We start from the raw sequence: 15,153 nt of genomic DNA, 5'->3' as shown, positions 1-15,153 counted from the left end.
TTTTCCCCCCGGATCCGTCCCAAAGGCGTTCAAATTCGGCGGGACAGTTTTTCTAAATGCGAAGCGAGCTGGAGCCATAGATGTAAGGTAAGCTGCATTTGTCGTTTTTTGATAATGCCAGCCGTTTTTAAAATATGTTAAGAGATAAGAGTTTGTGTCTCTGTCGACATTAAACAACAGCTTGCTAACTGTCGAGGGCAGAAGTTAGCTAATGCAGCTAGCTAAACGCAGCTAGCTAAACGCAGTATGCTAAACGCAGCTAGCTAAACGCAGCTAGCTACTCGGTATAGAACTTTTCTCAAGAGAAAATACAAGCAGCTACCGCGATTTTTGTATTGTACACTTCCTCAGAAGCACATATGTGGCGGTTGGTCAAAGTTTTGCATCGATGTGGGCACAAAGTTCTACTTTTCCACGTTTTTACTGTTTATTCTGGGAAATTTATACAATATGAAAACGTTCGTGCAGGTAAGTTTAACTGAAGAGAACAATATAGAGGGGTAATTTTAGAGTAACTATCTTTTACTTTTTAAGTTCAGTTGCACATGTTTCATCACAATACAAGTTAAATATACATAAAAAAAACTTGAGAGGACTTGAAACTCCCATGTTTCAGTCTTGGGACAGTGGCCTGTGTTCATTAAGTCTTGTAGCAATAACTTGGTTCCACTGCTGCTATAAACTGGATGAAATTAAAGCTGGAAGCTCCTGACCCAAAAAGGCAGAACATAATTTCCAGATCTGAAATAATTCAGGGACAAAGGAGAAGGAGTCTCAGATATTTAACAAAAACGGGGGGATGTTTGTTACATGTGGGGGAATGGAGAGGCGGAGCTATGACGTCATCACTTAAAAACGACGCTGCTCGCGTTGACAAACCGCCATTTTTAAATTTATCCACTCTGTAACCTGAGTGGATAATTTAAAAAAACGGTCGTTTCTGGTTTCTCAAAACGCCGGATTCTTGTGCACGAAGGCTAAGGCTTTAGGCCCTGAGGGATAAAAACCTTTTGCAGAGACACGTTGAATACATGCATACTCTGAAGATTTGGCTTTTTCTACAAACAAATCAGTTTTGGTGCAGTAACAGCAGATCTCAGGTTTTAATAGACAACAACACTAAAATCGGTTTCAAACTGCATTTTTAAGCTATTACCTGCATCCACTCATAAATACACAAACATAATCAATCAATCAATCAATCAAATTTTATTTTGTATAGCACATTTCAGCAGCAAGGCATTTCAAAGTGCTTCACATAATTAAGATAAAAACAGCATGTGACAGTTCATAAACAGAAAGACAAAGAGAATTTAAAAAAAAGAGGTAAAAAAGAGAAAAACATTAAAACCCGCACCCCTTGACTTCAGTTAAACATCTCACACCTCAGAGTTTTAGTTAAAACGCCATTTAACAAGGATTCTCACACCTAAGAGTTTTAGTTAAAACGCCATTTAACAAGGATTCTCACACCTCAGAGTTTTAGTTAAAACGCCATTTAACAAGGATTATCACACCTCAGAGTTTTAGTTAAAACTCCGTTTAACAAGGATTCTCACACCTCAGAGTTTTAGTTAAAACGCCATTTAACAAGGATTCTCACACATCAGAGTTTTAGTTAAAGCGCCATTTAACAAGGATTATCACACCTCAGAGTTTTAGTTAAAACGCCATTTAACAAGGATTATCACACCTCAGAGTTTTAGTTAAAACGCCATTTAACAAGGATTCTCACACCTCAGAGTTTTAGTTAAAACGCCATTTAACAAGGATTATCACACCTCAGAGTTTTAGTTAAAACGCCATTTAACAAGGATTCTCACACCTCAGAGTTTTAGTTAAAACGCCATTTAACAAAGATTCTCACACCCCTAGAAATAGATTCGTTTAACTGGGACGTTTCCGGGGCTTTACATAGACAGTGTGAAAGAGAAATAAAAAGAAGTTAATAACTAGATAAAAAGTAAAGATTAAAAACATCAAAGCTGTGATTATGATTCAGAAAAATTATACAAAATGGTTCTGGACCATCAAAGAAAGCATTTTCATTTTAAAATGGAAGTAAAGTAAAAAACTGTAATATCATCCACAGCAACTTGGTTTTTTTCAGATTTTAGTTCACCTTCATGTACCTGCTTTACTTCCTGACACCTGAGGCTCATATCAGTAATAAACAATGCAAACAGAATAGGGAGGATTGATACCATGTGACCCTTTTTGGTCACATGACTCAGAAACCCAGCAGCATGAACTGGTTGCAGCTCAGTTCACAGTTTATAGGTGGGACCGTCTTCTTTGTGCTCAGATCTGCACAACTTTTCAACCTGACAACAAAAGGTAGGATCAGTTTTATTATCTATTGTTTGAGATTCAAAAAGCTGGAAAAAGCACCTTGTTAATATATTTTACATAATATAAATGCAGTTGTATAATAACTAACCATCACAATGAAATGTCTCCTTACATTTGTATTATTTACTATATATTTATTATATCCTCATTTGTAAATTACATGTAATATTAACATTACATCACTGTTGCTGTTAAAATAATGTTTCATAACTATTGCTTTAAGACGTGGTTTAAGGAAGTGCACAAATTATTTGCATTCTGAATTTGTCAGTTAAATCTAAACAGGATTTTCTGGTTTAGGCCTCAGTTTTATATGAGAACAATGTTGGTTAAACGTCACAGTGCAAACAAGATCAGGTTTAAAGATTCCATACACAAAAGCACTAGTTGCTGAAAATAAACAGAAAGTGTGTCATTCAATAGTTTTTAATCAAGAGGACCTAAAGTTGTATTATTGTAAAGCTTTGTTTCATAAATGACTTCCTTTTTTGTATCTGTTCCTTTTCACAAGCTGTTTCTGATAGGACAGAAAAATCCAGAAAAGGTTTAAATCTGAACTACTGCTTCCTCTTTTGTAAAATTGTGATGAGTCAGCTGGTGATTGGAGTAGAGCTACATTTGAATTCAATGCCATATTTGATATTGACTAAATAGATATTTATAGAATTTAGTAATGATTCTAAAATATTCATTTTAGAATATTTTTTAGAATTACGCATCGTATATGCATCGATGCGTTCAGCAGCGCTCCCCGACGACACACCCAAAATCTGGTGCAGATTGCCCGATGTAGAGAGGAGACATAGCTCACGGATTAACCTAGAGGGCGCAGTGGTGTCAAGTTATAATTAATGCTTTTGGACTCTTTAGAGGTTCACCAGAGTCAATCATAACAAGTTTGGTGCAAATTGGATGATGCATGTGTAATTTAGAGACTATAGTATGCAAACAGCAAGGGACTTAAATTCGCCATTCAGCCACGCCCACACGGTTCAGCCAACAGAAAACATTGACAGATTTCATAATCATGTCATTTTATGTTTGTTGGCACATCATTCAACCCATTTGAATCGTAGAGTAAAAGTAAGACATCCGTCAGAAAAAACAGGTAACTTACTGTTGGAGAGGGGCGTGGCTAAGGTGATGTCATCAAATGACCATGTGAATGTGATCAGGGCTGGTCTATAATGAGACATGGAAAGTCTGATGCAGTTCTGACCTAGCATTTGGAAGTTATTGCACATTCATGTTTCACGGTGAATAGTCAACGTTTGACACTTAACCGAAGTCACTGGAACGCCGTTGCCATAGGTTTGCCTCTAAATTCCACAATTTTGAGTCCAGCTGCACCTAACTCCCTTGGATGGATCCTTATCCAACCCCGGAAAGGAATCCAGTGCAATATTTTGTGGGCGTGGCCTAATGTCTCAACAGCGCACCCTAGAAATGTTTAAATGATCAGCCCCAAGTCATGCTTTAACCTAGAATTATGAAACTTGGTACACGTGTATCATGTCAGGACATATTTCTTCCTTTTTATAGACGTCACATCTGATCGAACTCCTCCTACAGCTTTTGAGATACAGACTTCAAACTCATTCAGCACACTCTCGAGACATTGCAGGTGAAAAGTTATCACAGGATTTTTTTGTACATCAAAGCATGTGGGCGTGGCTAAGTGTCAAACTTTGACTATTCACCATAAAACATCAAAGTGTGATAACTTCCACATACAAGAAAACAGCTTTATCACACTTCCTATGTCTGATGACCAGCCCTCACATTTAGGTGGTCAATTGATGACATAACCATAGCCCCGCCCACTTCCAGCAGGAAGTCCCCTGTGTTTTTTCTACTGTATGTCTTACTTTTTCTCTGATTTATATGGGTTTAATCTAGAGATGTGCCGATCAAATTTTTTCCTGCTGATACCGATACCGATCACCCATGAGGGCCGATCACCGATGCTGATCACCGATACGATCACATCCATCCATCCATCCAGCTTCAGAAGGGAGGCCCAGACTTCCCTTCCCAGCCTCTTCCAGCTCCTCCAGGAACCCCAAGGCGTTTCCAGGCCATAGAGAGACATCGTCCCTCCAGGTGTCCTGGGTCTCCCCTCCTCCCGGTGGGACCTGAACTCCTCACCAGGGAGGCGTCCAGGAGGCATCCTGACCAGATGCCCGAGCCTCAACTGGCTCCTCTCGACGTGGAGGAGCAGCGGCTCTACTCTGAGTCCCTCCCGGATGACCGAGCTTCTCTCTCTAAGGGAGAGCCCAGCCACCCTGCGGAGGAGGAAACCCATTTCGGCCGCTTGTACCCGTGATCTCGTTCTTTCGGTCATGACCCAAAGCTCATGACCATAGATGAGGGTGGGAACGAAAATCGACCGGTAAATCGAGAGCTTCGCTTTTTGGCTCAGCTCTCTCTTCACCACGACGGACCGGTACAGCGCCCGCTTCACGGCAGACGCTGCCCCAACCCGCCTGTCGATCTCCCGCTCCCTTCTTCCCTCATTATGAACAAGATCCCCAGATACTTAAACTCCTCCACTTGAGGCAGGACGACCCCCCTGACCCGGAGAAGGCACTCTACCCTTTTCCGGCTCACATAATAATAATAATAATTATTATTTTATCATAAGCACTACGGTTACATTATGTGGAAAAAGGAACCATGAATTCACCTTAATTTAGACAAAAACTTGTTTTTAATAACTTTTTCCAAGAAGAAAACTAAACAAAACAGGCATTCTGCAAATTGTACTGCTATCAATAATACTATCTTTAACAGACTGATAACATACGGAGGCTCTGAAGAGGCTAAATAATGCAAAGAGCCAAAAATAAAACCTCTCAAAATTTAAGTATAAAACTTAGCATTCAAAGGCAAATACAGGATCCATTACAATAAACAATCCAGAGTTACTGAATGAAAACTTCCTGTTAGCATGGCGGCTAGCTGATTACTGCTAGTTCTGAGTGTTTCTGACTGAGCAGAGTAATTATGCAGAGCAAGGAGGAGATCGATTATTTTTTAGAGATTAACTGTCTCATGTTCCGACAGCGAAAGTTTTAATACGTATGTAAAATGTATTTTTTTTAGGTTAGATGCTGCAGCTTTAAGCAGCAGCATCGGTGTGAGAGTCACTACCAGGTGGAGCAGAAGCGGCGCTCCGTCTGTGAAATATTACTACCTGTAGCGTAGCAGCGGTTCAACAGCGAGAGCAGAACCAGCGTCTTACATCGCAGCTCCAAGACTTAAATAATTTAGCGGGTTATTTGTTTAGCTTTCTGACCGTCATGCTAATCCGGGTGAGTGTTTGTAGCTGTGCGCTGCTTTACCTGCTATCTGATCCTCCATATGTCTTTTTTTACTGCAGTGAGCCTCGATGTAACTAAACTCAGTCAAGTATGTCATTGTTTTTATGTCGTATTAGCTTCGTTGTGTTGATGCATTTTGACCTGCTTCAATTTTCCGCCGCAACACGCAAACTTCCCCATTCACTCAGTGCGTTATAGTTATAGTTCCACATCGCTTAGGATTTGTTGCTGTGCGTTTGCAGTGTGAAGGAAAGAGGAGACCAGCTGCACAGGCAGGCTGAGAAATGAGATGCAGGTGATCGGTATCGGCAACAAGAGACAGTGATCGGCGATCACTGATCATACTTTTTCACGGAAATCGGGCGATTATGATCGGTGACCGATCGATCAGCACACCTCTAGTTTAATCCTGTGTCAACATAAAATGACATGATAATGAACTCTGTCAATGCTGGCTGAACCTCGGCCAAATGGCGAGTTGCAGTCCCTCGCTATTTGCATATGGTTGTCTCTAAATAACAACCATATTATGGGGGGGAGAGGGAGGGGGGGAGGGAGAGAGGGAGAGGAAGGAAGGGGGAGAAGGGGGGAGGGAGGGAGAGGGGGGAGGGGAGAGAGAGGAAGGAAGGGAAGGGGGGGGGAGGTGGAACATCCGATTGGCACCAAACTGGGTATGTATGAGCTTTATTCACAGCTAAATAGCTCAACAGCATTACATTATAATTTGACTCCACTGCGCCCCCAAGTTTATTCCATCAGCAATACCTCGTCACTACATTGGCCGATCTGAACCAGATTTTTGGTGAGTCGTCAGGGAGCGCTGCAGAACTCATCAATACATACAGCCTAGTGGACGAGTGCGGGAACTGCGCGAGAGAGTCAGCGGTGACTAGCAGGAGGTGGTACTGGAACCCCGCGGTGGCCAATAGGCCGGAGCCGCGCTGAGCTGCGAGGGCTGCTCGAGGCTGCTTGCAGCTTTAAATGTTTTTGCAATTTAGATTGAACTGTGACTTTTGGAAGTCTTATGACAAGTGACTCAGGTTGTTTAGTACATTTCATTTGATTTATCTGTCTGATCTTTGCAGATTCCTGTTTTGGGGACCACCATGGCACAGTGAGTACATCTGGACAAAAAAACCCCAAATCATTAAAGCAAGTGATCTTAATGTTAGAGGAAGGTCTGTGATTCAGTTTATTAGAAATACTTACACTGACACAAAATTATGGGACATTTCCAACATTACATAACCCTGGAACTTGTTGCTGCTTGTCTGCAACTATATAACAGAAACCACCCAGGCAGGTTTATGTGGCCTCACATGGTTTTCAGGATACCACTTGGACATTGTTGTCATGATTAGAGGTGTGGAGGTGAAGGAGACCCTGTGGACCCAGGTTGAAGGATGGAAAAAGTGATATTTTAATGAAAACAGAGCTCAAACAGTCCAAAAAGCAGGCAGTACAGTGAACAGGAAGCTAATGCTAGTCACTGGTAGCAACTGACAAAGACTGACCCGAGAGCTAAGCAGACACAGGACTATACAGTTCAGCTGTGACAACTAACAACAGAATGACACATGAGCATACGACCGTGACAGCATACGATGAGGAGACAACGGGTGGGGTTAAATACACAGGAAGACAATCGACGAGATGAGACACACCTGGGAAACAATTAGGGAGCAGACAGGACAACACAGAGACTCACAGGGAATAGGATAAAAATAAACAGAAAACTCAAATCCTGACAATTGTTTTGGCAAACCAACACCAAACCAACACTAACTTTAGTGACCTCTGATTGGTGTAACTATCTACCTATATTTACGGTCATCCGCAGTCAGCAGGTTGAGCAAACATTTGACTACGGTCGCTGGTGTCTCTGGTGTCACGTTTCTGACTGTGGAACTGACTGTTAGTGAAGTTGGCTTTTCCAAAGAGAGAATTGGAAAAAATTATTTAAAACTTGTTAAAGCGTTGCCTGATAAAGAGCTTAACTTTGAACAGTAATTAATACATGCCGTGATCTTCTTGGAGAAGTGGGCAATAATGGTAGGGAAACGTTACTCTATAAACTGCAAACTCTGACTTGTTCTGTTAATTGTTCTAGCAAAGCAAATTGGATTTTGTCCATCTACTCTCTCCACATTCAGTGATTCAATCACTCTGTATTTCTACTGAAACTATAAAGATGTGCCATCAATTAAAACATCAATGAGTACATTTAAAGATATGTTTATGATTTATATGTCTTTTTCCACATTGATCCGACTGTAGTATTTTTTTTAACTATAAGTCTTATTTTAAAACATGCACTGAACATCTTTATTGCTATTCCAGGAACAGAAACGATTCATCCAGTTTTGAGGACATTACATCCAAATGTGATCTAGTTTGTTCAGGACCTCCTGCTGTTTACCAGCTGAAAATAGAGAAACAGAAGACTGGATCTCTGACCTCAGTAACTGTTGGTGAAAAACCAGACAACAAACCAAGTAAAACCATCTTACTAGTTGGTGAAACAGGAACAGGAAAATCTGCTCTGATCAACGCTCTGTTCAACTACGCTGTGGGAGTGAAGTTTGAGGATGAAATCTGGTTTCAGATTGTAGAGAACAAGGAGAAAAGCAAGAAATCAGATGTGATCGTCTATCAGATCTTTGGTTCTGAGGATCAAACTCTGCCGTTCTCTCTGACCATCATCGATACTCCTGGATATGGAAACACACAAGATGCTGATCATATGAGGATCAATCATCAATTAATGGAGTTATTCCAGTCAGCTGATGGGATCCATGAAGTTCATGCAGTAGGGCTGGTGATGAAGGACGGGGAGAATCCAGTCACTGACCGACTGAAGTACATTTATGAATTCATCAAGTCCCAGTTTGGAAAAGATGTGGAGAAAAACATCGTAGCTCTGATGACAAACTCACAGGGAAAACCACTTAGAAATGTTCTTCAAGCTCTGGAAGCTGCAAACATTAAATGTGCCAAAAACGAGAAGAAACAGCCACGTATCTTCCAGTTTGATAACTGCCAGGAAGAAGAGAGAACAGAAGAATCTGAATTATCTATAGAAAATGCTTGGAAAGTATCAGAAAGAGGAATGAAACAGTTTACAGCCTTTCTGGAAAAATCTCCACCTCTCCAGAAGAAGGTCATGATGAAAGATCAGAAAGAACGGATCAGACTGACGGCCTGCAACCAGAACCTGAGGGACAGAATCGGGTTCACTGAGTTAAAACTCAGAGATGTTGAACAAACTCAAGAAGATCTTAGGATTAAAAAGATGAAAAAGTATTGGAAGTATAGTGTAGACGTCCCTGAAGCCTACAAGGAGCTGGAGCCTCTTACAGATGGAAGATGTGGTTATGAAACATCTCTCTGCTGTCTTGTCTGTGAGGAGAACTGTCACTATCCTGGATGCACAGAGGCTTTAAATCCTGAACAGTGTGAAGTGATGAGAAATGGAAAATGTACTTCATGCACCAACAAGTGTCCTGCATCAAAACATATGATAAAGAACTTTAGATTTGTGATCAAGAGCCAGAAATCTCAGAAAAATAAAAATGCATTAAAACAACAATATAAGCAAAAAGCAGGAGAGAAGAAAATTAAGCTTCTAGAAAGACTTGAAAAGGAGGCAGTAAAACTTAGAGAAGAGAAGAGACAATTAATTGATAAAGCATATGTACTTTATATCAATCTATATGAGTTAATTATTAATGACGATTCCATTAATGACTCAGTTTCTACCTGTGTCATCTTGAACTTCCTCATCAAGACAATGAAAGGACAAGAGGATAAAGAAAAGTTGCAGAAACTTGAGAAAATATATGACCAAATGGATGAGGGAACCAGAACATCACTACAACTCAGGTACGCTTACTTTATGCTATTCTAAGTCACGTTGTGTTGGACAAACAGTTCAGTATTTCTGGATTTAACAGAACAAAGTTTCTGTCATTTCTATAATGGTTTTTCTTGATCTCCCCCTTGAGTCTGAACCAAAAACGTATGTATGTATGTATACAGTGTTATAACTCAGACATTTTGGGCAGGTGCTTAATTGAAAAAAGGACATTTTGAGCAATAAATGGAACTGCTGGCAGATTTTTGGTTGAATCTCTTGCACAGGTTTCTTAATCTCACTGACAATTTACATAAACTTGCATAATAAATACCATTGTCTTATATGTTGTCTTTAATTTAAAAACAAATCGGCCCAATTGAAAGGATGTGAACATTTTGTTTTCAAAATAATATCAGAAGTTTTCGAGTTGAATTTTCTGAGTAAACTTTGAAACTTACAGTATCCTATTTTTCTCTTCACACACTGACCGCCATCTATTTGTCTTGATTACATCATTGTGTACTTTTATCACATTCTCTGCACCATATAACATTTGGTTGTATCAAAACAGGCTACTCTGATTAATCTACCATGTAGGTCACGCTAGACAAGTTATCTTCATAAACCTGACTGACCAGTGACTATTTTACAGATAAATAGAATATACTTTATTGATGACCAAGGGGAAACTGCTTTTTTGTTGACAAGCTACTCCGTCCAAGGTGCCAAATATTATTAAATACTAGAGGTGTGCCGATCGGCCACCAATCATAATCGGCTGATTTCTGTGAAAGTGTTTGATCGGTGATTGCCGATTACCGACTCTTGATGCCAATCACCAAAATAATCACATGTATCTCACTTCTCAGCCTGCGTGGGCAGCTGATCTCCTATTTCCTTCACACTGTGCAGCAACAAAGCTTGTCATGTGGGGTATATCCCATAGACATAATATAAGGATAGACCCTCATGGCCGCTTTCGCCTATTGTCGCTGACGAGATTTAGGGCGGCCATCTTGGAGCGGTCCATCACTCCACTCAGCGTTATGTGTTTAGCAGCACAATGACGTATCAGCGCATTTAATCGATCATAACACGCTTTTTTGTTACTGGAAACCATATTCAGACATCTATCAAAGCTACATTTATAAACAATTGTATTATTTAAGTATGTTTTTAATACATAGTTCAGCATATTTAAATATACTTAGTGGCTATAACAATAGAATAGGAATGGAATATTCTGATATTGATGTATGATGAGCATATTACAAAGCACACAGCCGTTCATCATTTATTTAATAAATTTAGTAATATCAATACATATTTATATAACTATACAAACACAAATAAATAAGGATTAATACTGAATAATATATATATATATATATATATATATATATATATATATATATATATATATATATATATATATGTTTTCCAGCCGATGAGTTCTATCTTCAGAGATTCAGCAGCTGAGATTGAGTCCAAACTCCGATGTGAGATTCATCCGTGCTGCAGTGAATCCGTCTCTCTTTATAGATTCTCCCTCTTCTTCCTCACATCGTGTCTTTAGGAAACCTTCAAAACAAAACGGAAGATTTGGGATGTATCTTACTAGTGAAAGAATTACATATAAATAATAGTCTTCACCACCTGTGTAAACTTTGCTGGTGAATGTTATAACACATAATATAAGTTTTATAATATGCGTTACATTGTTCCATTTCTAATATAGGCTCTTGTGTCAGATAATCTAAGTCAATGTTAGAGAATAATTAATTATTTTAGATTTACAGAATCTCAGTTATCCTTCATAGCGGCTGAACCCGTATTACACCGAGCACTGTGGCTAATATTAGCTGGTATCTTGACGGTGGACATAAATACAGTAAAGTAATATTCCAGTCACAAAATATACACTATAATATGTTCATCTTACTTGTGAAATGTTGTTTGTTGAGCCTCACATCAAGAATCCATCGATCCGAACAACAATATCCCTCAGTGCTGAGGCATCTTCTACTGTTTTGATTCAGCAAAGTCGGAGGGACGACCGCTCCAAGATGGCCACCGTATTTCCTGCGCCGGAGTAGCCAACAGACCTTACCACAGGGGCCGTGTTTCATTGGCTAATGCCCATCATCTGAAATGCAGGGTTAGGGTTTTTTATTTGACTTAATATTATTACTTTTCTCCCTAATTTTCATGAACCTGACAGGGTGGAACTTTTCTAACTAATCTACCTGTAGCTCTTTATGTGGTCAACATTAAGCTAGCTAACCTTCAACAGAACAACAAACCTTTAATAACTAAATCTAATATGTTTTTTAAATCTTATTGAATAAACATTTTCCACAATCTATCCTATTTACATCACCATGGTATCTCTGATTCCCAATACAAATAATAGCTCCCTTCTTGGCATCGAGCCAAACGTTTTGATGTCTTTTTTGTTGGGTGAATGTAGTGGTATGAGCTGCATTAAGGGTAATGGAAGGAAAATAAATATACCTCAGTGCACGGTTCTCCTTTGCAATGATCAATCAGCATTCAGGTTGATGTGGTGGGGTAGCAGGCTGAGGGGTGGAGAACACAAAGACTGAGCAGACTGATCTGCAAGGCCAGTGATATCAGAGTGAAGCTGGACTCTCTGACATTGGTGTCAGCGAGAAAGTTCCTGTCCAAGATACAAGTCATCTTGGCTGCTTCAATAACAGCCACGAGGTCATTCCATGGGAATGACCTCAGTTTGTCTTTAAATTTCAAGTTATAATTAATGTTATTTTAGTCTTTATTAAATAAAGGTTTTTCCTTTCTCTGCAGGATGGCAATGACCTCATCTAATCTAGAGACACTGATGTCAGGAAGTGTTCATATCAATAAAGACCAATCTCCTGCTGTCTACCAGGTGATACCAAAGAAAGAGATGATAGGAACTCTTAGCAGACTGACGGTTGGAGAGAAAAATGAGATGAAGATCAATAAAACCATCTTACTGGTTGGTGAAACAGGAGCAGGAAAATCTACTCTAGTCAACGCTCTGTTCAACTACGCTGTGGGAGTGAAGTTTGAGGATAATGTCTGGTTTCAGATAGTTGAGGAGGAGAAAAGTAATCAAACCCAAAGTGTGACACCAGATGTGATCGTTTATGAAATCTTTGGTTTTGAAGGCCAAACTCTGCCGTTCTCTCTGACCATCATCGATACTCCTGGATTTGGAAACACCAAAGGTGTTGAAGAAGATAACATAGTCAGTGAAAGATTGTTTGACTTGTTTCGATCAGAGGATGGAGTTCATGAGATCAATGCAGTGGGTCTGGTGATGAAGGCCAGTACTAACCGACTGAATGATCCAATGACGTACGTTTTTGATGCAGTGATGTCTCTGTTTGGAAAAGATCTGAAGAAAAGCATTGTAGCTCTGATCACTCACTCTGATGGAGGAACACCAAATAATGTTCTTAAGGCTCTGGAAGATGCAAATATTAAATGTTCCGAAGATGAGATGAATCAGCCTTTTCACTTCATATTCAATAACCTAGAGCAAGAGCAGAGATATGACACAAAAAAACACAAAAATTCAAAACACTCCTGGGACTTTACAAATGAAGAAATGGGACATTTGAGAGACTTCCTAGAAAAAAACCAAACCTCAACCACTGAAAACAACAGTGGAGGTTCTGAATGACCGGATCAGAGTGAAGGCCTGCATCCAGAACCTGAAGGAGAGAATCAAGGATACTGAACTGAAACAGGATGAAATAAGACAGATTAAAGAGGCTTTAGATAAGCATGAGATGAAGAATAAGAACTTCACTGTAGAAGTTGATGAGCCCTACAAAGACAAAGAACCAATCAGAGGAGGAATGTGGTGGTTGGTATTTTACAAAGGAGCTCTCACTTGTTCAGTCTGTGAGGAGAACTGTCACTATCCTGGATGCACAATGGCCTGGTATCCATCACACTGTGAAGTCATGCTGAATGATCGCTGCACAGTTTGTACCAACAAGTGTCCTGCATCAGATCATGTCAAAGAAAACTGGAGATATGTGACAAAGACCAGAAAAGTTCAGAAAACCCTGGAGGCTGTGAAGGAGAAATATGCTGCTGCCAGCAAAGCAGAATGTGAGAACAAGAAGAGTCTTTTGGAAAACCTTGAAGAGGAAACCAGCAAACTGACAACAGAAAGGTCAAACTTCTGGATGAGGCCTATGGTTGTGTTATCAGACTGGAGAAGATTGCCTTAAAGGTTGACTCACGAGCCACTTTGGTCCATTTGGACTTCCTGATTGAAAAGATGAAGGAAAACGGAGACCAAGAAAAGGTCCAAGATCTGGAGGAGCTGAAGAAAAGGATAGAGAAAGAGCTAAACATTACAAAGAGCAGCAAATATTTGTATACACTGAAAAAACTGAAATCTTAGTAAGATTCAATATCTTAAATTAAGGAGATTTTTCTTGTTTTCTTTCTGACAAGATAATTTTTCTCACCAAGAGGGGTTTATGTTAGAATATTTTTCTTATTTTAAGTGTTTTTGTACTTAATTATCTCAGTAAGATATAAAAGCTTAATATTAAGAAAATATTACTTATTATGAGTAAATATGTGCTAGAATCTAGAATATCAATATTTACCAATCAAACTTCAAGTCTAGAGCTTATTTTATATAAGTAAAAATTTCTTATTTCAAGCACAGAAAGCGAAATCACATACTTAATGAAATGTATTCAGATAATTAAAACAGACTATGTCCAAATGGAATCCTTTGTGTTGTTGTCAATGAAAAATAAACCCCCCCATGAATTTATACTCTTGTATAAGTTGGCAGAGTGTACTGGAAATTATAATTTAATATTTAAACGGTTGACATTTAACACAACAATTTCAGAGACAATATCAGTTTATATATTAAGATAATTCTTGGCATGTTTCCGTCTGCTATGGACCTTAAAGTGATCTTCTTGATGCAAGATGTGGGACGTCTTACTGACATGTCATGACATTTCTATTGATGTGTGATTTGAAATGGCTGGTTTTCCACACAATGAGATTAGAATTGACAACATTGATTAGCTCAATGTCATGATAAATATTTTAACTTTTGGTTTATATTTCAAATTCTTACTTCATAAGTTACTAATATTAGTTTGAACAATATTTTATTCATCATGTTTGTAACCCCTTTTATGACATCATACAATCCAAATGGGAAAGCGCCCAAAATGTCAGTGAGATAGTATTAATGTTCGATACAACAGATTTTCTTTCTGATCCAATACTGAGTAAAATTTAAGGTGGTATTGGCAATACAGATCCCATACTTTGTGCAAAAGACAGTTAGTTTGTTTCTTAATTAAATAAAAAATAAATGTAATCCATATCTTGGCTTCATAAAAAGAACACAATGTACTCTGATGCACTCATTTTAAACTCAGAAGTACATTGAGACAACAATCTCGTTTACTATAAGCTGTTTTAACTCAGCAGAAATATACAAAACATATGAAAATGGAGTTGCAAACTAAAAAAAAGAAAATTAGTAAAGTAATAACCCTACTAAATAGACTGCTCAAAAAAATAAAGGGAACACTTAAGTATTCACTTAAGTGTTTAAGTGTT

At 38.9% G+C, this 15,153-nt stretch overlaps 1 protein-coding gene and 1 pseudogene across 2 annotated transcripts; both read left to right on the top strand.

Annotated features, from left to right (window-relative positions):
• The first annotated feature begins 7,889 nt into the window (after positions 1-7,889).
• Positions 7,890-8,957, top strand: LOC145554337 (uncharacterized). Its single transcript, XM_081613904.1, has 3 exons — positions 7,890-7,909; positions 7,953-8,906; positions 8,948-8,957. Exons 1-3 carry the CDS (start codon positions 7,890-7,892, stop codon positions 8,955-8,957), a joined length of 984 nt encoding a protein of 327 aa, XP_081470030.1.
• On the top strand, positions 8,953-15,142 carry LOC103474099 (uncharacterized; annotated as a pseudogene). The gene is made up of 2 exons (XR_014090317.1): positions 8,953-9,557; positions 12,358-15,142. The product of XR_014090317.1 is annotated as an uncharacterized LOC103474099 (transcript).
• The last annotated feature ends 11 nt before the right edge of the window (positions 15,143-15,153 follow it).

The sequence above is a fragment of the Poecilia reticulata genome, chromosome 12 (assembly GCF_904066995.2).
Source record: "Poecilia reticulata chromosome 12, P_reticulata-male-v2, whole genome shotgun sequence".
In the NCBI taxonomy this organism is placed as follows: domain Eukaryota; kingdom Metazoa; phylum Chordata; class Actinopteri; order Cyprinodontiformes; family Poeciliidae; genus Poecilia; species Poecilia reticulata.
Note: the sequence above shows the minus strand (reverse complement) of the source record. Positions and strands in the feature narration are given on the sequence as shown.